Source organism: Hipposideros armiger, unplaced genomic scaffold (assembly GCF_001890085.2).
Source record: "Hipposideros armiger isolate ML-2016 unplaced genomic scaffold, ASM189008v1 scaffold_119, whole genome shotgun sequence".
Lineage (NCBI taxonomy): Eukaryota > Metazoa > Chordata > Mammalia > Chiroptera > Hipposideridae > Hipposideros > Hipposideros armiger.
In genome coordinates, this window is record NW_017731469.1 from 680,546 (window position 1) to 704,645 (window position 24,100).

The following is a 24,100-nucleotide window of genomic DNA, read 5'->3' on the forward strand; positions in this document are numbered from 1 at the left end:
TGTTCAGCATCTTAGCTGCAGAGGGCAGTGTCACTGGCCCTCATATGTGGGATCCGAACTGGGGCCCTCTGGCATCCCAAGCCAGCTCTTAACCAACGCGCCGCTTGGCTGGCCCGAGAGTTATTTTAAATAGGGTAGTGAAGACAGGTCTCATTAAGAAGATGACATTTGTGCAAATACTTAAAATTGGTGAGGACATTAACCTTGTAGATATACAGGGGTGGGCAGTGAAGGCAAAGAGTATTCTAGGCAGAGATAACAGCCAGTACAAATGCCCTAAGGTAGGTACCAGGAACAACATGGAAGCCAGTATGGTTAGGGTGAAATGGGGCTAATGAGAGATGAAGTCAGAGAGGTAATGGAGAGTCTGGATTATGTAAGTCGTTATAGACCAGTGAAAGGACTTTGACTTTGACTCTGACTCTGAATGAAATGGGGGCTCATTAGAGGGTTTTTAACAGCAGTGACATGATTTGACTTTCATTTAACAGAAATACTCTGGCTGTTGTATTGAGACTAGACCGGAAGAGAGCTAGGGTAGAAGCAAGGAGACCTGTTAGGAAGTTTTTGTAGTAATCCAGGGAAAAGATGATGGTGACTCAGATAAGGAAGATAACAATGGAGATAAATGATAAATGGCTGGATTCTAGGTTTTGTTTTGTTTTTTTAGATGTAAGATGAACAGCATTTGCTGATAGATTAGATGAAGGGTATAAGAGAAAGAGACTGGGTCGTCAAATGGAGTGGCCATCAACTGTACTAGGAAGGGCTGCAAATAGAGCAGTTTGGGAAGAAAATCAGGAGTTTAGTTTTAGACATGATGCATTTGCGGTATCTATTAGACCATTCAAATAGAGATGTATGAATATCTCTAGATGTATGACTGGAGTTTGGGAAAGGGGCCTGGGTTGGAGAGAAAAGCTTAATAGTCATTAAAATATAGATGATATATAAAGCTATGAGACTGGATGCACTCACCAACAGAGTAAGTATATATAGAGTAGAGAAGAGGACCACAGACTGAGCCTGGAGCCCTCAAACATTAATGTTGGGGAACATAAGAGGAACCAACAAAGGAGAATGAAAGGGAGTGCCCCATGAGGTAGGAGAAAACAAGGATGATGTGGTGTCCTGGAAGCCAAATGTGTTTCAAGGAAGAAGGAGGGATCAATTATGTTGACTATTACTGATAGTTCAAATAAAATGAGGGCTGAGGATCGACCACTGGAATGTACAACATGCAGGTCATTGGTGAGCTTGAAAAGAACAGTTTTGGTAGAGTGGTAGGGCAAAAGCTTGATCAGAGTAGGCTCAAGAAAGAATGGAAAGAAAGGAATCAGATATAGTAAGTATAGACAGTTCTTTAGAGGAGTTTGCTACAAAAGGAAGGAAAGAAATCGGGCAGTATTTGGTGAGAGAAGTAGGATTGAGAGGTTTGTTTGAGATGGGTTGTATGCGAATGTTTATATGCTGATGGGAATAACCCAGGAGGAGAAAAAAGTCCACAAGTGAGAGAGAAATAGGAGAATCATTAGGGCAATGTCCCTAAATCAACAAGCGGTGATGGACACAAGTGTTTACAGTTAGGGCTTGGCTTTAGTTAGAAACATGGATAATTCACCTATGATAGTAGTTGAGAAGGCCGAGCATGTGATGTGGTTCTTGGTATGTGAGTACATGTGGTATAGTGGGAATCTGGAAGTTCTCTTCCTGACTGCTTCAGTTTTCTCAGTGAAGTAGGAATGAGGTTGTCACCTGAGAGTGAGAATGGGAAAGGAGGTGGTGGGGAGTTGAGAGCAGAAGATAAGGTGTAAAGTAATCATCCAGAAAAGCAAGAAAGTGAATGACAAGGCTAGTGTGGTATGCTTAGTGTGGGAAGCATTAAGGACCATTTGATGGAGTTTGAAAATAAAGCAAATAGCTTGTATGGGTTTTTATCCAGCCACTTTCAGCTGCATGGAGGCAGGCACAAAAGTCAGTAGAAAGTTGGATTTAACCAGGCTTGTGGTTTTGCCAGAAGAATACAGTGAAGCAAAAGAGTGGCAGGCCAATCAAGGAACGATGGAGTTGTTCTAATTAACCCCCGTGGAATTTAAACTAGTACGGAGGACGACATCAAGGGGATAAGGCACAGTGAAATCAGTAGCCTCAATGGATTGAAGGTGTTATTGGTGCAGTTGACAGATTGCTGCAGTAATAGAGGGAGTGAGTTAGAAAGGTAGGAGACAGTGGTCAGAATGTAGAACACCCGAAACAGCGGGGTGCAGGACTAGCAGAGGAAGTGAGGGAGCACCTCAGGAGGCACTCATGCACAGGGCCATGCACGGGATGGCCCGTTGGTCCTTGCACGCCCTGAGCCCTGAGCTGAGTGCCTCCTTAAATCTTACACCCTGGGAGCCTCATTGATGTCACCTGGCTCACCCTAGTCCCAGCCCTGAGACCAAGACGTTGCAATCAGTGTCGCATGAATGGCTGTGCTAGTGAGTGGCTAAGTAATGGGCAGAGTGAAACTCAAGGAAATAAGAAACTAGGATATTAGGAGGATCATCTGTCTGTATTGGAAATACCACAAATTAAGACATGAGTAGCTTTTGGAGAAAATACCTGTGAGCAGTACATAAGTCATCAGGAAGTGAGAAGAAATTGCCTGATAGATGAAAGAAAAACAGCCACCCCTTGGGAGGGCTCACTGGAACCTATATCCTTGGTGAAACCTAGATTTTCATTAGAGAAAGAATGTGAAAGGAACTTTCAGGGGAGAGGCTTCTCAGATGAGATCTAGCTGAAAATGAACTGAATTTCAGAGAGCGTAGTGGAAGGATTGGAGGAGTTGGGGCGAAGTGGGAAAAGAGGACAAAAGAAAGGATTTACAGAACCTTATGGGGAGATTAGGGTACTGAAAATGCGAGTGATCTGAGAGCCTGGGGTTGATTGGTTTTACTGCTTTATAATAAGCAGGAATACAGAGCACTGGAAGATTCCTGTAGTGGATGCAAAGGTTGGCAAGGCTGGGAGTGTCTCCAGATAGGGGTCAGTGTTAGCCTACTCTGTTTGTGTCAACGAGGTGTATGTTCCCTCTACCATCATTCAGCAGTAGTTCTGAGAATACAAAATGAACAAGTTTAGATTTTTTTCTTGTCCTTAGTGGACAGGAATATAGATAAGATTTTGTAAGTATCACTTTGAGATGTTAACATATTTGTCATTTTTAGAATGGACAACAAGCTGCAGGAGAAAAAGCTCTGGAATGTGTGGCTAAATATTCAGAAAACCTACAAGAAGTCATTACATCTTTAAAGTAAGTAATCCGTATCCTGTGGATGGGAAGAGATTGCCTCTGTTCATCTTACTCTCAGTCTATACGAGTAAACTGCTGATATAGTGCTATTGGGATCAGGCTGAGTCAATGCCTACTCTACCAACTGTTCTGTATTTAAAATAATTTTTCCAGCTTTATTGAGATATAATTGACAGATAACATTGTGTAAATTTAAGGTGTACAACCTGATTATTTGAAACACTGTGATGTGGTTAGCCCAATAAGGTTAGTTCACATATCCATCACCTCACAAAATTGCAGTTTTTGTGTATGTGGTGAGAATATTTGAGATTTACCCTCAGCAGCTTTCAAGCACACAGTCCAGTATTATTAACTATATGCCATACATGAGCTCCCCAGAACTTACTCGTCTTATAACTAACTGGAAGTTTGTACCCCTTCACCAACATCTTCCCATTTCCTCCCGCAGCCCCTGGCAACCACCATTTTACTGTTTCTATGAAGTTGGTGTTTTTTTTTTTAAGATCCCACATATAAGTGAGACAATACACTATTATTTATCTTTCTATTTTACTTAGCACAATCCCCTCAAGGTCCATCCATGTTGTCACAAGACAGGATTTCCTTCTCTTATATGGGTGAATAATAATCCAGTGTGTGTGTATCACTCCTCCTTTATCCATTCATCTATTGAAGGACACTTAGGTTTGTTTCCATGTCTTGGCTATGGTGCATAATCCTGCAATGAACATGGGAGTGCAGATATCTCTTCAAGATAGTAATTTCTTTTCCCTTGAATATATACCCAGAATTGGGATTGCTGGATCATATGGTAATTGTATTTTTAATTTTTAAGGAACCACCATACTATTTTCCATAGTGGCTGCACCAATTGGCAATCCCACCATCTGTGCACGAGGGATCCCTTTTCTCCATGTCCTCGCCAACACTTATTACCTTTTACTTTTTTTATAATAGCCGTTCTAACAGGTGTGAGGTGATACCTTATGGTTTTGATTTGCATTTCCCTGATGATTAGTGATGTTGAGCAACTTTTCATATGCCTGTTGGCCATCTGTGTGTCTTCTTTGGGAAAGTGTCTATTCAGGTCCTTTGCCCATTTTTTAAAAAGATTTTATTGGGGAATTGGGGAAGGGAACAGTGTTGGGGAATTGGGGATGGTGAACATTTTTTTTCCAGGACCCATCAGCTCCAAGTCAAGTAGTTGTCCTTCAATTTTAGCTGTGGAGGGCGCAAGCTCAGCTCCAAGTCCAGTCGCCGCTTTCAATCAAGTTGTGTGGGGAGGTGCAGCCCACCATCCCATGAGGGAGTTGAACCAGCAACCTTGTTGTTAGGAGCATATGCTCTCACCAGCTGAGCCATCCAGTCACCCGTTGGTAGCTCAGCAGCAGCTCAACTCAGCCACAGCTCACTGGCCCATGTGGGAATCGAACTGGCTCTGGCTCTTAACCAACTGAGCCACTTGGCCGTCCCCCCTTTGCCCATTTTTTAATCAGATTATTTGGGGTTTTTTTGTTTGTTCAGTTTGCTATTGAGTCATGATTTTCTTATATATTTTGGATATTAATCTCTTACCAGATATGTGGTTTACAACTATTTTCTTGCACTCTGTAGGTTGGCTTTTCATTTTGTTGGTAGCTTTTTTTCTTTTTTTGCTATACAGAAGCTTTTTAGTTTGATGTACTCCCACTTATTTTTGCTTTTGTTGCTTGTGCTTTGGGTGTCATTTCCAAAAAAATGATTGTCAAGGAGCTCTTTCCCTATGTTTTCTTCTGGGAGTTTTATGATTTGAGGTCTTACCTTTATCTTGAATCCATACTGAGTTAATTTTTTTGTGAATAGTGTAAGACAGGGTCCCAGTTTCATTCTTTGCATGTGAATATCCAGTTTTACGAACACCATTTGTTGAAGAGATTGTCTTTCTCCTATTGAGTATTCTTGGCTCCCTTGTCCAATATTAGTTGATCGTATCTACATGGATTTATTTCTGGGCTATCTATTCTATTTCATTGGTCTGTGTGATTGTTTTCATGACAGTACCATGCTGTTTTGATTTCTATAGCTTTGTGGTATAGTTTGAAATCAGGATGTGTGATCCTTACAGCTTTGTTCTTTCTCGATTGCTTTGGCTATTTGGGGTCTTTTGTGGTTCTATACACATTTTAGTATTGTTTGTTCTATTTCTGTAAAAAAATGTCATTGGAAATTTGATGCTTAAAGTTAAAAAAAAAGATATCAGTTAAACCTGATTTCCCCCTTCTCTCTTTTTAGCAAGGTAAATGGTTTATGAAAAGGGAACTTTTATATACAGTAGTGAAGCAGAAGGTGAGGTCAGGACATGATAATTCCTAATAATGTGACTGAGAATACGGCATGGAAAAAATTGGAAACCAGAAGGCTCTATATTAGTTTTCCTGTTGGTCAAATGCACTTGAGGCCACATGTCTGAAGGGAAATGGAGTCATAGAAATAAAAGTATCAGAAGGAGTCTTGAGATAGTTGCATGCCTTCAGTCAGATAAATCTCTAAAATCATTCAGGATAGGTGGTGTTTTTAAAAAGATTTTTAGGGTTTGAAACTTCACAAACTATCTTATTTTGTCAGTTTGTCATGCTGCTAGATCGCTTCAAAGAATAATCATTGAAGTTTATGTGGAACCCAAAGGCCAGTTCCAGGTTCCATTATAGGAAGAAAAATTTAAAGACTTGTATACCATGCCTTGATGTTCTAGCGGGTGATTTGGGGCAATGCTATAAACTGTGGGACTATTTACTAATTTGTCATAAGCAACACATTTGTTTTTAAATTATTTAAATTACTCTTCCAAAATTACAAATTGGTATGCTTTCATTCCAACTGTTAAAACAATGCAAAGATTTATAAATAAAATAAAACTAATTGCTCCTTACCCTCTCTTTTCTCACTTCTGCCTCCTGGGGCAGTCAAGGTTAATAACTTATGTATTTTCTTTCACATGTTTCTTCCTAAGCATGATTTTTTCTTATTTTTTCATACAGGTGTTTGTTTCGTTTTGCTTTTCCAAAAGTTTGTCAAATGCCGGAATCTAAAGACAAGTGAGTTATTTCAATAGAAGTGATGTATTCACCATTAGAAAATTATTAGTAACTTTCAATATAAATCTTATATTGGGAGATGTATAGTACAGTGGGTAAGATCAATATAGGCTCTGGGGCCAGTCTTCCTGGGTTTATATCCTGGCTCTGCCACTTAACGTATTTCCCCATGTATAAGATGCACCTTAATTTTGGGGCCCGAAATTTGAAAAAAAAATTGTATTACATAAAGTTATTGAACTCAAGTTTTATTCATCATAAAATTCATACAACTCCTCGTCACTGTCAAAACTCCCAATCATTAGCTTGTCCTCATCTGTGTCTGATGACGAATCACTGTCTTCATATATTGCCTCTCATGGCCTTCTTCTGCAGTGGTGTTTTCAGTAGGGTTTCTTCTTCCCGTAGCCAGTCTTGGATTGTTTTCTCAGTTGGAGGAGGACCAAACTTACGTTCAGCAGCATGATTTCCATTCACTTTTGCAAACTGGATCACTTTTAACTTGAATTCAGCACTGTACGAGCCATTTCTGGGCAGAATGTGGCAAAACATAATCTAATATACCGGTAACAAGTGCGAAATAATGAGCGCAAAGACAACAAGCGTGAAAAAGCGGGAAATGCAAGTAAAAAAAAAACTATGACCACTGTATAAGATGCACCCAGTTTTTAGACCCCCATAGTTTTCAAAAAAGGGTGCGTCTTATACATGGGGAAATACGGTATTAGTTGTGTAACCTGGACTTCAGTTTCCCCATCTGTACAATGGGAATAATAATAGCATCTACCTTACAGGGTTACTGTGATGACTTGATAAGTAAATACATGTGAAACACTTAGAAGAAGAGTGCCAGCCGCTTACTAAGCCCTCAACAATGTCAGCTATGATTTCATTATGATATTGCATCTGTTTCCTTCTTTCTTAACAGGAGACTTAAATATAGACCTGTCCCTTAAACTTTCCCACAGAAACATATTACCTGGTTGGCTTGTTGACTCTGATTCTGTATCAGCTCAGCTGAGAGTATTCAAATATCTTTCTGCTCACAGTTTTCTATGGCATAAGATACCAAGAACTTAATAATTTGTGGAAGAATTGGGTCACCATTTTTTTCACTCCCCAAATTCACTACCTCCTAATGATTTGAAAGAAAATTCTATTTGAGGCCTTGATTAGGGATAACACTCAGAGAAATCTTACCCATCTCTACGTTCTCTACTTGGACAAAGACTGCTTTTTGTGGATCTTTACTTGGCTTTTGCGAAGATAAATACAAACAGTCTTAGCCTTCAGGGGGCACTTGTATTTATCTTTCTGGGCTGGAACCTCAGATAGTATCTGACACATAATAGCCACTCAATTTATTTAAATGACTGAATATCAGTTCTTTGCAGGAATATCTTTGTCGCTGGATTTACAAGGTGCTTCATTTCATAGTCCATGTATTGGGTTGTCGGAAAAGTCATGATGCATTTTTGCAACGAAAAACATAGAAAAAATACATCATGACTTTTCCGACAACCCAATAATTTTGAAGTACAGTCAAAGCCCACTCATTAAAACTAATCTGGAGATGGGGAAAAGGAAAGGGATGCTGTTTGAATTAATGATACACTTAAAGTACAGAATATTTTTTAAATGTACCGTTATTGTTTTCAAGTAAATATAGCAAAAAAGAACATCTGCTAGCAGTGTATTCTGGTAGAGGTCAGGACCTGATTTAACAAATTGATTAGACTAACTTGTTTTTAAAAAGCCGAATTCAATGGGAAGAGACAGAGAACGAGCTCTAATTTTAGCTATTTCACTAATTTCTGGTATACCTTAGGCAATGATAACTTACTGAACTTCTCTAAGCTTTATTTTCTTCATCTGCTAAATAAAAAAAGCCGGACTGGATAATTCCTAAAGTTCCCTTTGTCTTCTAAAAATACTGTGGTTTTTAATTAGCAGTATCTACCCTAGTATTAACAACTTGTGTGCTAAAATTTTAAAAGCACGTTGTCTTTTAAATAAACTATGCATCCCCTATTCATATCCTCATTCTTATTAGCACTATAGGTTAACAGGAGCACTATAGGTTAATTTAAGCTCAGCTGAAATTCAAATTAATAAAATTTATTCTAAGAAGTTACTTTATATAAACCAGAATTCTAATATTTATGCCCGAGAAAGCTGCTACATTTGTTGAAGCACAGTGTTTATTATATAATATTAGACCATCTCCTGATAAGGCCACTCTTACAGTATGCTCTTCCCTACTTCCTGTAACCTTCCTTAGTTGAGTTTGCCAATACTTCCACATTCATTCCTTTGTTTAAGTAAAATGGGATGTTTTCCTCTGTTAAAATTTATATACCCCTTAAAGAAGCTTGACAAAGGGTCAAGAGACCTGGGTAATAGTCTTGAAAGTGTCATTATTTGCATGACTTTGAGACAAATCATCCCCTAATTTCCATATCTGCTTTCTCATCTGTGAAATGAAGATTCTGGACTGGATAAGTGGTTTTTAAACTGTATTCCTCAGAACCCTGGAAATTCTGTGTCACTGCCTCAGGGACTTTGAGGATGATGAGGCTCTAGGCCTCTACCCACCACCAGTTCAACCAGAACAGCTACACTTTTTTCTTGCATATTAGACTTTATACAATTTTGTTTGAAACAAGAGTTTTAATTTCCCCTCTTCAAAAAGAAGCTTGAAAATCAGATCACTACTTGCTCTTAAATCTTATGACCCTGTTATATAAAACCGTATCAATCATTATAATGCTTTGCTGAGAGTAGGTGTAGAAGGGGACAAGGGAAAAAATGTGAGGGCATGAGGAATGGTACCCTAGATGGGGAAACAGTGTTGAGGTGATAGGTTGGAGTCTTGACCACCAAACTTCACAACTTTACATTTTTTGCACAGCTCTCAGGCACAGGTAGGGTCTCCTTGTGGCACTTCTTTGTAGTAAAGTTTTGGAACCGTAGGAAAACACTCTGTTCTTTTTTTTTTTTTTTAGAGCGAAAGAAATGGATAGACTTCTAACTTGCTTGAGTACAGGTAAATATCTCGTTGGTCATTTTTAGTCCATCTTGCCTCTGTCCTCTATTGAATTCTTCAAGTACATTGAGTACAATGAGTCAGACTTCACGTTTGAGATAAGCTTCATGCTTTTGTTAACATTTGTCACAGCAGTCTACCTTGGTTTCTTTATTTACAAGCCCAGAGAAATTTTTCATCACTAGCATTCATCTCCAAATGTGATTTCAGCTCTGATTTTATTCCATTTTTCCCCAATTTGTTTTAAAGACATTTCCTCCCTCCCTTATTGCCACTTGGTCCTAAGCTAGGACTTGAACAGGTGAAAGGCAAATAAAAATGTTCTGAGCCCTGCTAATTGTCATGTCCTCTGAATCAAATCAGATTGTTTACTCTGTTATTTTGAAGTTATCCATCTATCTACCCAAGTCTGTGTCATCCTCCCTGTCTACTAATAAATAATTCCTCCCCATCCCCTGCATTCCTTTACCAACTCCGTGCTCTCTGAAATGATGTCCCTTTTGCCTAACAGGTTTTCCCATTTCTGCTGCTCACACTTATTTCCTTATGTCCCATTTATTGCAGTAGTTCAGTTTTATACCTCAAATACCTGTCAACATTTGTTAAATGTAACAAAGTGGTTTAGAAATGAAAGCTTTTCAAAAGAGAAAAACGTTGCTGGTTGTCATTCTTATCTCACAGAAGGGCACGTGGTACGTAGTAAATGATTTCTGATGACATCACCTTTTGGTTCTGTACTGTGCTTGCTATGGGAGCTCAGTAAATATTATTCATACTATCCATAGCCAACCTAGCCATACTCTTGAATTATGTCTCCATTTCATTTTTTTAATAAGATTATTTTGATTGTTTCCTTATATGTAAATCATATCTTTCTACCTTAGGTGTTGAATGATTGCTCTAATTAAAATTGAAATCTCTCCAAAGACATGTTTGTTCATCAAGGTTTGAGTTAAAATGTTCTTGGGGCTTGGTAATGCTTTGTGTCATTGTAATTACTTTTGGTGTGCACACATGCACATACACACACAAAAGAACTTTCTAAATTCAAGCTCATGTTCGACTGTTTTTAAAGCAGGATTAACAACTTTGCTAAAGTATAAAGTTAAAGACCTCAATATCAAATTTTCCTATTTCATGCAGTACTCCTGAAATTTACTGAGTGTTTTCATGGACTACCCCTGACTTCAGACTCCATGATTAATGAAGCTCATTGGTTTCGAAAAATAGGTAAAAGGGAATTCTGTGGGAGACACTGTGGGGTGGTAGAATCAACAGAGGTGGATTCCAATTCTAGTATCTGTGGGTACAAGGATAACTCGCTTAATCTCAGGGTAATTATTTTATGAGACTGAAGAGGGTAATTATTTTAATAATGAAAACAATTAATATATACTTCATAGGATTACTAAGGGTTGTAAAAGAAACAGTGTATGTACCTGAGACATAGTAGGTATTCAATACAGATTAGTTTTCTTTCTTTTCTATAGAAATGGGCTTAAGAATACAGTGATGAATTATAGCTGCAGGTCCCCAAGGTTATACTCCTAAACTTGGTCTATAATGCCCAATTTATCTCTAAGTGTGATTCATCAAAAATAAACTCCATGCAACATATGGATGAATCTCACAAACATGGTGTTCAACAAAAGTAACCAGACATTTGAGTACATATTGTATGATTCAATGTATATATAGTAAAAAATATGACAACAGGCAAAACTAATTTATGATGTTAGAACTCAGGATAGTGGCTACCCTGGAAGGGGGTTGGACTTTTAAAGAGTGTTGATGGGATTGCTTCTGGGTTTCTGGTAATGATCTAATGTTGGAGAAAAGGGAATGGATACAGCAATCTGGCTTCTGAGAAACTTAGGCAAATCATGTAGAACAGCAAACACTTAGACTACAGAAAAGGTTTAATGACTTTTACTTTTGGAAGTTTGAAAAGTTATTTTCTAGTACTTCTTTTACTGAAATTTAATGTTGATTTCCAAGGTGAAGGTCATGCTGAATGTTGCCTAATGGGGGGTCCCACTGCTCTATGGAATATGTAAATCTTTCCAGCAGTTTTCTTCAATCTTTGATTGTAGTGTACCATGTTCTTTGTTAAATTTTAACACAATTCCAGTTGGTGAGCTCCTTGGTGATCCTCATTTTTCAAATGCATCTGTGCTAAGAGTTTATTGTATGTCCCCCAGTTTTTTGGTGTTTTTGTTTTGTTTTAATCAGCACTACTACTTCCACTGGTCATTGGCCTAGAGTTGAAGATTGAAAGTGATAGAAGTCTCTAATTTTACCTGTAAAAAATTTCTCTAAAAATCTAAAGTTAGCTTTTTTAACCTCTGAGAAGCCCCTCATTAGTATATTAACATTAAAGATGTAGGTATAGAGATTATAATGGCAGATTAAACCGTAGATTTTCATAACTATTGTTTCACATTAACTTTCAGCTTGGAACTTGGCTGTGCAATGTTCCAAAGACCCAGCGAGAATGAGAGAGTTTTTCATGCTTTCTTACAAGGTAAGTGTCTCGTGTGTAGACCACAATGACCTGAGGAGCATTTGATCCCTACAGGGTAGAATGTGAGAACATGAGGCAGGCATCCCCGTACCAAAATGTCACCAACAACGATTATGGAGCCTGAAGCTCTACCGTTAGAGACTTAGTCCTTTGCCTTGGAAGGAGTTTCAGCCTCCTGGGGGCCTATATTAAAATATAACTATCTTTAGGAAGGGAATACTCTAAGAAGTTGTCATTATGAAAACATTAGGAAGAGGTATGGTTACAAGTTCATGTTAATAGAGAATAGGTATCTGGGGACAATGGGGTAAAAAGGATGCTAAGAAGTTTGGGCCTCCTTTATAATTTTTCCTGCAGCAGGCTCTGTGAGTAAGATGTGTGAGCTTGTTTAGCAATTATAAGCATTTTTAAGTCGTTGTTAGCCTCCAAGGTAGAGGTTAAATGCCAGGAAGAAGAACAAGTATTGAAGAGAGAAGAAAAGCAGAGGGGCTGAGGAATATCGCTCTACAGTCTGATCGGTTGAGATAGATTAAATGTTAAGGGTTCTACAACTGGAAAGAACTATAGAGATAATTGAGCACAGCGTTTCTGTCTTACGTACAAGTAACCTGAGACCTAGAGACATTGGTTGTCTTGAAAAGCTGTTAATTCAGTGATGGTGATGGTTCCGATCACTAAACATTTGGGGAGGTTAAGAAATAATCTGTGGGGGCCGGCCGAGTGGCGCGATGGTTAAGAACTGGTTTGGGACACCAGAGGGCCCCGGTTCGGATCCCACATATGAGAGCCAGTAACACTGCCCTCCACAGCTAAGATGCTGAACAACAGCTCAACCTGGAGCTGGGCTGCCATGAGTCTCTGGCGACGGCATAGGCTGCAGCCCTTGTGGCAGTGGGTTGCCATGGGCTACTCTGTGTAGCCAGCAGCCAGCATGAGTGGCCAGCAGCCGCCGTGAGCAGCCGTCCAGAAGCCGGCGACTGATCTGCCTCGCCTGGGAAGAGCGCAATGATGGTGCCAACTTGGGCCAGTGAAGCAACGTCCTCCACAACTAGACTGAAGAACAAAACAACAGCAAATCGTCTGTTCCCTTTCCCCCAATTCCCCAATAAAAATCTTTAAAAAAAAAAAAAGAAATAATCTGTGGAAGTTTAGGTATAATTGCCACTTTAATTAGGTCAAATGGATTAGCTTTAGTTTTGACATTTGTGGTAGCACTAGTAGGATTCCATGTAAGAATCCCAAGTAGCTTAGAGTTTTCTTTTAGTACAAAGCAGGGAGTTCTTTTCGAAAGCTAGAGGACATGTTTTAATGGTGAGGTTATGCCTAATGCCTGTCAAGATGTGACATTGTCTCTTTCAACCATGACAATATATGTACTCATTTCGGCTCTATTTAATGCAAAGGGGAAAAAACATTTAGAAATTACAACATAAGCCAAGGAGATAACTAGATAGAAATGCAGAGCCAAATGACAGCACTTGTCACTGGGAAAGGTAGGAAAATTGTGAAGAAATGAAGCATTTTATCTCCAGAAAGGTGCTGAAAAACAATGGAAAGTAATATAAATTTAAAACCGCAGATCAGTGTTGTAGTCTATATAATTTTTAAGGTGAGATGTGCTTTTCCAGCTGAATTTTCCCGTTCAGACAGAATGTTGCTGATTTTCATTCTGATTGTTTGTGTTCACCTGGCAGAATTCTCACTATTCATTGACGTTCTGGTTATTTCTTATCAGCTGTCCCAGCTTTGTCCTTGGGATGAAGTCATTCTGACTTCACAGAAAACATGTTTACTGATGGCATCTTCACTGGATCTAGAGCAAGGGAGAAGAGCTTCAACACCTTTTGAACAGGTAATATGCAACCTTCAAATAAAAGACAAGAGTTCAGTGTGCTGTTTGGTGTGTTTGCCTTCCCTGATGCGCTTCTTTTTTACTCTATTTACAGAATCATTTCCTCCCTTCTGGCAGCATCTTCATTTCAAAAGTTTGTAATGGCCAGTTCTTTCCTGAGGAAAGGTCATGTGGCTTCGCCTCTTCTTTTAACAATTTTGACATCTCTTCTTTGAAAATGTCCTTCCCATGGACCACTTTTTCCAAATCTGCTTTTAAATATTCTTTATCTTCATCGTCTCTGTATGATCATATGTGGTCCACAGGAGTTTTTCTCTTTGGTTTCCTTTCACACATTCTCTAGGAAGCCACAGCTTTGATAGCCATATGACCTTATTTATGTGGTTTGTGCTGCTTCTCTCAATTGTATTTGCTTTCTTTGGCCCACATCCTTAAGTATTTTATCATTAACTCAATTTTAGCAACCAGGAGATGGAGTTTCCACTTTTCACTGAATTCCACTCTCAGCTTCTTAAACCCCACCCCTTTGGGGAGATACGAACATCACCATCCCAGTGTCCCATACACCAGCGTGTTGCTTAGCTTTTTGTTCTTTACATTCCTTCTTTCAAGCCAAGAAAATTGTCTCCAGGTTGGACCACTAGCATTTTTTGGTGATTTTAAGATTTAGACCTCTCTACTTTTTCCTGTTATCTAAACCAAAAAAAAAAAAAGCCTTCCGAATTTCCTATACTTGCCAGCTTCTTTACTTTCCAATTCATATCAAATCCTTCTTGCTGTGTCTTCTCTTCCTTCTGTTCATCTCTTCTTTCATGTGATTTCTTAGATCTGGAACAGACTCTCACAGCTCTGTGCCAACACATTTTCCTTCGTTTCTCTTCCCATGCTGAGTTCAACTCAAAAACCTTTTGAGTGCCAAGCACTGTGCTAAGCACTGGGGATAAAGAAGACAAAGTCCTTACCTCCGGGAGTACAGGGGACTCTTTTTAGAAACCTTTGCATTGTAAAAGATGAGAAAATAATCTATGTGCCCCAGAGCAAAACCAGGATCAACCATTTAGCTTCTTAACAAGTAAGGGCAAATGTAATTTTATTCTCAGTAGAGTTTTTTGCCTTACTAAAAAATATTAACATCTTGGTTTTGCATAGTGCTTTTAACTTTTCAAGAGTTTTCCCTTTAAGTTGGCAGTCCTGACTTTGTTAAAATTTGTATCTCAGTGAATAGAGACCAAATTGAGGGAAATTTCTCCAACTCTTAAGTACAGTCCTAAATTATTTTGTTTCGAACAACTGTTCTTTTTTTTCTGTGTTCTTTCTCTTGCACACCTTTATGTTTCTGAAGAACGCTCTAACCTAGTAGCCCTTCTATAATCTTCTTTGCTTTTGAAAGGATATCTATTTAGATAATTATAGATGTACTTCTGCCTTTTACCATCTAAGTCTTGTCCCTATGAATCATGTTCTGTCTCTCTAATGAGGATTTATTGAATTCTTTTAAATACATCTGTTCCTTGTTCTCTAAATCCTCATAAATTGGAGTATTTCCAAATAGGTAGATGATGAAGGACCACAGATAGACTGCGTAATCCTGTCAAAATTGTCTCTACTCTCCTGAGTATGAGTCAGGAGGAAGTGAGGGATTCTTTAAAAAATAAAGTAATTGTAATTTATCAAGGGACCACAACTTTTTCCTAGAACAGGGATGAACAAACTACTGCTAGCTGGCCAAAATAAGTCCATGGCCTGTTTTTCTATACCCTGAGAGTTAAAAATGGTTTTTACATTTGTAAAAGGTTATAAATTAAAATAAAGAAAAAACATGTGAAAGAGAGTTTATGTGGTTGGCAAAGCCTAAGATATTTACTGTCTGACCTTTTACAGAAGAGTATCCTGACCCCTGTCCCAGATTATTTGAACAGACTTATTTTTAGCTCTTACATTAGGTCTGTGATCCATGTTGAGCTAATTTTTGTGTGTGGTGTCAAATGGGAGTTGAATGTTATTCTTTTGCATTTGAAAATCCACCTGTCTTGGGACCATTTGTTGAAAACTTTTTTTTTTTCCCATTGAATTGTGTTGGCACCTTGTTGAAAATCAATTGACCATAAATAAGAAGGTTTATTTCTAGAACCTCAGTTCTGTTTCATTGATGTCTATGTCTATCCTTATGGCAATAACACACTGTTTTGATTTTTTTGTAGCTTTGTAATAAGTTTTGAAGTAGTGACGTATTAGTCCTTCAACTTTATTCTTCTTTTTCAAGATTCTTTTGGCTATTCTTGTTCCCCTCTATTATCATATAAATGTTAGGATTGATTTGTCAGTTTCTGCAAAGAAGCCAGCTGGGATTTTTATTAGGATTATGCTGAACCTGCAGATCAGTTTGGAGATTATTTATTGTAATCTTAACAATATTATGTCTTCTAACCCATGAAAATGGAATATATTTCAATATATATTTCTATTCTATTCTTTAATTTCTTTTAACAATGTTTTGTAGTTTCCAGAGTAAGAATTTTTTACTTCTTTTATGTAGTCTATTCAGATTTTCTATTTCTTTTTGAGTCAGTTTCAGTGGTTTATGTTTCTAGAAATGTGTCTATTACAATCCAAGTTACCTAATTTGTTGGTTTACAGTTGTTCATAGCATTCCTTTATCATCCTTTTTATTTTTGGAAGGTCTTAATGATGGCCCCTCTTTTACTCCTAATTTTAGTCATTTGTGTCTTCTCTCTTTTTTTTTCTTGGTTAGTTTTTATATAGGGTTATCAATTTTGTTGATCTTTATCAAGAACCAGCTTATGGTTTCATTTTTATTCTATTATGTTTCCAGTCTCTCTTTCATTAAGTCCCACTCTAATCTTTATTATTTTCTTCCTTCTGGTTGCTTAAGATTTAGTTTGCTCTTTTTCTAGATACTTTTTTTTTAAAGATTTTTATTGGGGAATTGGGGGATGGGAACAGCGCTGGGGAATTGGGGGAACGGGAACAGACAAGTTGCTGCCCTTTTGTTCTTCAGTCTAGTTGTGGAGGACATTGCTTCACTGGCCCAAGTTGGCACCATCATTGCGCTCTTCCCAGGCGAGGCAGATCAGTCGCCGGCTTCTGGATGGCCGCTCTTGGCGGCTGCTGGCCGCTCATGCTGGCTGCTGGCTACACACGGTAGCCCATGGCAACCCATTGCTGCAGTGGCTGCAGCCTACACCGTCGCCGGCAACTCACGGCAGCCCAGCTCCAGGTTGAGCTGTTGTTCAGCATCTTAGCTGTAAAGGGCAGTGTCACTGGCCCTTATATGTGGGATCCGAACCGGGGCCCTCTGGCGTCCCAAGCCAGCTCTTAACCAACGCACCACTCGGCTGGCCCTTTTTCCAGTTTCTTAAGGTGGAAGTTTGGTTATTGATTTGAGATATCTGTTTTGTAGTATCAACTTTTACAGCTATAAATTCTCTCTCTAAGCAATGTGTCTTAGTCTGTTTGAGATAGTATAACTAAATACCACAGAGTAGTTAGCTTATAAACAACAGGAATTTATTTTTCACAGTTCTGCAGGTTGGAAGTCCTAGATCAAGGTACCATCATGGTCGCATTCTTGAGCAAGGGCCCTCATCTTGATTCACAGCTGGCACCTTCTTGCTGTGTCCTTACATGATGGAAAGGCCTTGGGACCTCCCTGGAGCCTCCTTTGAAATGGTTCTGCCCTACTAGCCCTTGCACACTGGGCCTGTGATGGGAGGACCAGCCCCAAAGATCTCTGAAAGGCTTTCAGAGTTACTCTTTCATTGCCTTGGTCAGTAGTCCTGGCTTCTGTTTAGTTGTCTAACTAATATGTGCATTGTCTTGGTTAATAACTCTTAACTTCTGTTGAGATATGGGTCCACAGCAATCTCCTTATCAAAATCAGCCAAACCCTTGATATTCACTCCCCAACAGGCGTTCTCCTTTCCATATTGATATGCTGAGAATTTTCACAGTTTTAAAATTCTTCTTCCTTTGTGATTAACAATTCCACCTTTAAAGCATTAATATTTTCTCACCTTTTTCTATAAGAATTCAAGAGAAACCAGGCTGATGTTTCAACATTCTGCTTAGAAATTACTATCTTCTATAAAACACTAGGACACAAACACAATTCAGCGAAGCTTTTTTGCCATTTCATAACAAAAATGTGGCCTTTCTCCAGTTTCCAGTGTTCCTCATTTCCATCTGAGAGCACATCAGAATGACCTGTACTGTCCATATTTCTCCCAACATTCTGTTCACAACCACTTAGGCAGTCTCTAAGAAGACTGAGGCTTTCTCTACCGCTTTCCTTTCTCTTGGTCCTCACAACTGCCCTTAACAGTCCATTCAGCAGAGTAGACATCTTCTAGCGTCCACCGCAGACTCTTCCAGACTCCACCCATTACCCAATTCCAAAGCTGCTTCCATATATTTAAGTATTTGTTACAGCAACCTCACCCCCCACCCCCAGTACCGATTTTCTGTCTTAGTCTGATGTGGCTGCTATAACAAAACACCATAGACTGCATGGCTTATAAACAACAGAAATTTATTTCTCACAGTTTTGGAGGCTAGAAGTCCACGATGAAGGTGCCAGTGAACAATGGTTGTGCATTCTTTAGTGAGGGCCCTCTTCCTGGTTCACTACCAGCACCTTCTTGCTGTGTCTTCACGTGGTGGAAAGGGCTAGGGAGCTCTTACAAAAGTCACAAATCCCACTCATGAGGGCTTCACCCTCATGACTTGAGCACCTCCCAAAGACCCCACCTCCTAATACATTCACCTTTGGGGTTAGGAGTTTAACATAGGAATTTGGGTGGGACACATTCAGACTCTAACACACTGTTTAAGCAGCATCCCATAAGTTTGGGGATATTGTGTTTTTATTCATCTCAGAAGTATTTTCTAATTTTCATTGTGATTTCTTTTCTGACCCATTGTTTATTTAAGAATATGTTGTTTAATGTCCACGTATTTGTGAATTTCCCAAATTTTATTCTCTTATTGATTCCTGATCTTATTCCACTGTGGTCAGAGGGGGAGGGGGAGGAGGAGAGGGAGAGATTGATTGAGATTGATTGAGATTGATTGAAAATGCTCTTTGGCATAAATTGCTCCACAGTCTGACAATTAAAGTAAAGCCCCTTTGAAGGGGAAGGGATCTCCTTAACTTTATCTTCCACTGGTTCTCTCTGTAAACTTCCAGCTGGTCTACTGTTTTGCTTAGTGATACTGATCTACCAGTGTCCTCTTAGTTGCTCAACACTAAGATCTCTGTGTGCCCTTAGACTTGAACTTTGCCATGCTCTGTTCCAATTAAAGTCAGTCCTTTTAGGGAGAGCTACAAAGTTCACTTTTCTAATGGCTTGCCTCCTCCTGAGCAGAAACTCTGTATCCCTTGTTTTGTTGCTGGAGGCAGGGACAGTGGCCCATTTCTATCAGAGTAACAATCCAGCTCTATGAGTGGGGGTGGGCAGGAGTCAGTCCCTGGCATTCTTGGCTTATCTCTCCCAGCATGGAAACCCAATCCTGTAAGCAAACTGAGGTGAGGGCAGTTGAGACCTAGTATTGTCATTTTGCCATGCCTGGGATGGAGTGGGTACTTAGTTGAGGAAGACAGCTCCAGTCCTCCCAGTTATGCTTGTTTATAATAGAGCTTCTGCAATACAGACGTGGGGTTGGGGAAAAGGACAAGTGCTGGCAGCCTGCTCCCTCTGAGAATCCCTAGCCTGGAAGCTGATGGTAGAGGGAGCGCCATCTTTTTGGCCACACCCACCTAAGATGGCGCTTCCATCACACTGAGCTGGGTGGGGGGGGGTGGTTGGTGAGCAGATCGAAGTTCAATTGCCACTGATGCCCACTGTTCTGAGACTTAGTAGATTTCTTGGAATAGATTTGCTGTATGCCCTTAGGGCAATTTCCTGAGACTTTACATGGTTTTGTTTTATAATTTTCACCATAATTTTCGGTTATGGTTGTTTTACTGGGAAAGGGTTCATTGTAGTTTCTCATACCACCATTCTGGAAGCACTTCTCTTCTGTCTTAGATTATTAAAGAAATGAATAATGTTCATATTTTCTATTTAATCTTCATTTTTCCCAGGACATTAAGGAAAAGTACAAATACAGGCTAATATTTCTAGATAAATCCCAAAACGTTCAGTTTAAGCTATAATTTTTCTGTCACTTTATTTTTCATTGTGCTTAATGAAAATGATATCAAAGTTATTTTAATTTGTTTAAAGTTTTGTTTGCTTGAGACTAATTTTTTGTTACATTATTGCCCAATAGACCATGTTACTGAATCGTGCACTTGAGCAGATCCATGAATGCAGAAAAATCTGGAATATCCTGAAAGAAACAGGTACAGTGGGAACTGGGAGTTTGGTAATGCAGTTATGAATGGTGTTTGAAATCTGAATAACCCAGAAATGTGTTCCACTGCAGTATTTGGTAACTAGTCAAATGATTCTTTAAGAACTAATTTTTCCCCATTGGAGGGCTATATTTTGACTCCATGACACACTGCTTGGAGTAATAATATTTTTCACCTTGCTTTCTATGGAAGTATAGTATTGATTATAAAATTATGATCATTATTGTTCAATATGACATTGTTGCTCTTAGGCCACTAGATTTAATGTCTAATTTAATCAACCTGTAACACTGAGCATAGGGTACGATAGTTTTTCAAGCCACAAACATGATATCAGATACTGCTAGCATTTTGTTATGAAATAATCAAAGTAGTAAACTTTTGGTAGTTATATAGTATCTTGCTACTGTTTCCTTGTTAAGGATGGTATTGGCTTTTAGGTTTAGACAGACTTTTTAAAATGACCTTGTTTCTGTTTTGTTTGTTTATTTTTTTAAATTTCAGGTATACAAAACAGACATTTGCACACCTTATAGAGTAGATTTTTTTATATTTTATCTATTTGTTGCTGTTATAGTTAGAATTTTAAAAAATCAACAGATATTGAATTGAATTATATGCCTTTTCAGAGTCTACAGAGATAATCATGGTTTCTCTCTTTTGATGTATTAATATATTGAGTTATAATAATAGCTGTACTAAAATTCAGTCATCTTTGCATTTCTGGAATAAACCTTATTTGGTCAGTGTGTTACTATTTTTAAAATATTGATGAACTTGGTTTCCTAATAATTCTCAATTATTGGTCTGTCATTTTCTGCTTGTGTTTGTGTGATAGCTTTGGATTTTTGGTATCAAGCTATAGGAATTATAAGGAAGAACATAAACACATAAAATTTCATTCACCTCTTTTAATCTTTGATTAGGGTTTAAGGAATAAAAACATCAAAAAGAAAGGCTAGAAGATACCTAAATAAGATACTTAGTATAGAAGATTTAATAGAAATATACTGTATTGCCTGAATATAGAAAACTCATCTTCTTTTCATGTGACCTTTGCACATTTACAAAATTGATCACAAGGATAACTTAAATTCCAAGACACATAAATAAAAACAGATGACCTTACCTGATCACAGTGCAATAACACTAGAAATTAATAATGGAATCAAGAAACAAAACCCATTACCACTTGGAAATTTAAAAAGGGAAACTACAGACTATCTAGAAAATAATGATAATGAAAATTCCTCATAACTGAATCTAAAGTGCTAAATTAGTACTTAGAGTGAAATGCATATAGCTTCAATGACTTTTATTTTAAAAGTATGTCAAAATGCTAGCTGTCTACTGAAAAATCCATTTCTTCTTTGTAGGAACACCGCTAAACTCTATATATTTAGATATGTGTGTATCTCTATGGTCCATTTATCTATGTCATTAGGGAACTGCAAAATAAAACAACAATGAGAAATGACCACACTTATTACAATAGTATGGCAAAAATCTAAAACACTGACGATAACAAATGCTGGCTAGTATGTGAAGCAGCAGGAAGTCTCATTCATTACTGGTGGGAATGTAAAGTATTACAGCCACTTTGGAAGACAGTTTGTCAGTTTCTTGCTAAACTAAGAATAATCTTACCATACAATCCAGCAACCGTCCTTTTTGGTATTTACCCAAATGAAATGAAAACTCATGTCCAGGCAGAGACCTACAACATGGATGTTTACAGCAGCTTTATTCAAATTGCTAAAACTTGAAAGCAACCAAGATATCTTTCAGTAGATGAATGAATATATAAACTGTGGTATGACAAACGATGAAATATTATTCAGAGCTAAGAAGAAATGAGTTATTAAAACATGAAAAGACATGGAGGAAACTTAAATGCATATTACTAAGTGAAAGAAGCCAATCTGAAAAGGCTGCATACTGAATGATTCTGACTATATGACGTTCAAGTAAAGACAAAACTATAGAGACAATAAAAGGATCACCACTTGCCATGGGTTATTTGAGGAGGGAGGGATGGATAGATAGAACATAGAATTTTTAGGGCAGTGAGACTATTCTGTATGATACTATTGGGTTGTCAGAAAAGTCATGACGTATCTTTTCTGTTTTTCGTTGCAAAAATGCGTCATGACTTTTCCGACAACCCAATGTAATGGTGGATACATGTCATTATACTCATAAATTTCCCTCTTAAGTGCTACCTTCACTGTATCCCATAAGTTTTGATATGTTGTTTTTGTTTTCATTCATCTTTATGTGTTTTCTAATTTCTCTTGTGATTTTTTTCTTTGATCCATGAGTTGTTTAAGAGTGTGTTTAATTTCCACATATTTGAGATTTTCCAGTTCATTTGATGAATAAACTTAGTTACTTTTTATATTTTTCTATGAGGAGAAAGAATAAATCTTTGCAGTTTTCCAAAACCCTTTTTGTAAATCTCAAAGATAATTATAAGCTTAAAAGATAAGCTGAAAACTTTATTTTATGTTCTATATTTGGGGTGTGACTTTTTGCAAGGCAGACTCAAACAGTTAGAGGTGATTAAAACAAGATCATGGGTGCCTGAGAAACAGTACTACTTGGTTATCTATCTAAGCAAAATGACAAGAAAACATTTTAAAATAAGCATAAGAGGTAACAGTTCTAAAGAACTTTAGCTCTTTGATAAATTAGCAAATTGTTTTATGTTTGCTTGCCATTAAATAATCAAGAATAAAGATATAAAGACAACATAAGGATTAGAAAATTATTCTGATAAAATACAGAATCTACTATCTAGGCAGATTACATAGGAGCTAAAGAATAGCTTTTCATATTGGAAGTAAAGGCATTAACCAGTAAACTAAAGAAGAAAGCCCATCAAATTCAAGATAACTTTGCTACATTTTGATGCATTACAGAGCTTTATTTCAGACTCTAGTTTAAACCAAGGCAAATAAAATTTATCTTCCAAGTTTGTCCTTCATTATGCTCTTTTATATCCGGAACAAACTGACAACCTTTTAGGGGATCTGTCAGGTCAAAACTATTTTCATAATAATACTAACATATATAGTTTTCTAGTGGTTGCATGATGTGTGTGATGTTGTAATATATTGAATACAGAAGCAGATATGAGAATCTAGCTATTTCTAGTAAGTCTGGCATTAAGGAACTTTTCAAAAATGTGACATAATCTCAATTTTTAAAGTGTTTTTTAAAAATTGATGCTATACAGTGGGTTCATCTCAAATTAATTCAATCAGTACATATATTTAAATTTTCTGTTTTAATTATATGATAAACATCAATAGTTATACCCTACCTATGAAAAATCTCTTTGGAAGTCCTTGATAATTTTTTTCAGAGTGCAAAGGGATCCTAAGAACAGAAAGTTTGAGAACCACTGCTTTAGGAATAAACTACATTTTCCTTTAAAAACAAAATCACATATCCATTTGTCACTATTTCTCATAATATAATTTCAACCACTTGTTTTTTATAAATTTATTTTTATGTAAATATAGTTGGTATACAATCTTATATTGGCTATATTAGTTTCAGGTGTACAATATAGTGATTTGACATTTTTATACCTTACAATGTGATCACCCCACTAATTCTAGTTACCATCTGTCACTGTGCAAACTTACCACAATATTATTGACTATATTCCCCTTCCCGTTTTTACCCGTCCACCCACCTCCTCCTTCCTGGTAACCATCCCTTTGGTCTCTGTTTTAATTGTAACTTTTAACCAAAATAATTTCTATTTCACAGAGAAAACATGGGTGTAATTGAGAACTGTATCTCACCCATATGCATTATAGCGGGCTAGCAGAGTTCATGAACACAAATAATACAGCTTTCTATGGCCACACTCATACCTTTTAAAGAGGAAAAATGAGCACATCCATTAACATGCCT

The 24,100-nt window shown here is 37.8% G+C and overlaps 1 protein-coding gene across 1 annotated transcript in view; it reads left to right on the forward strand.

The window, feature by feature from the left end:
* Positions 1 to 24,100, forward strand: part of TEX11 (testis expressed 11) — a 132,394-nt gene that overhangs the window by 81,304 nt on the left and 26,990 nt on the right. Inside the window, exons 17-23 of the mRNA XM_019647972.1 lie at positions 3,213 to 3,298; positions 6,319 to 6,375; positions 9,381 to 9,421; positions 10,565 to 10,651; positions 11,875 to 11,945; positions 13,681 to 13,797; positions 20,089 to 20,161. Coding sequence (XP_019503517.1) covers positions 3,213 to 3,298; positions 6,319 to 6,375; positions 9,381 to 9,421; positions 10,565 to 10,651; positions 11,875 to 11,945; positions 13,681 to 13,797; positions 20,089 to 20,161 — 532 coding nt within the window. The remainder of the gene's footprint in view (positions 1 to 3,212; positions 3,299 to 6,318; positions 6,376 to 9,380; positions 9,422 to 10,564; positions 10,652 to 11,874; positions 11,946 to 13,680; positions 13,798 to 20,088; positions 20,162 to 24,100) is intronic.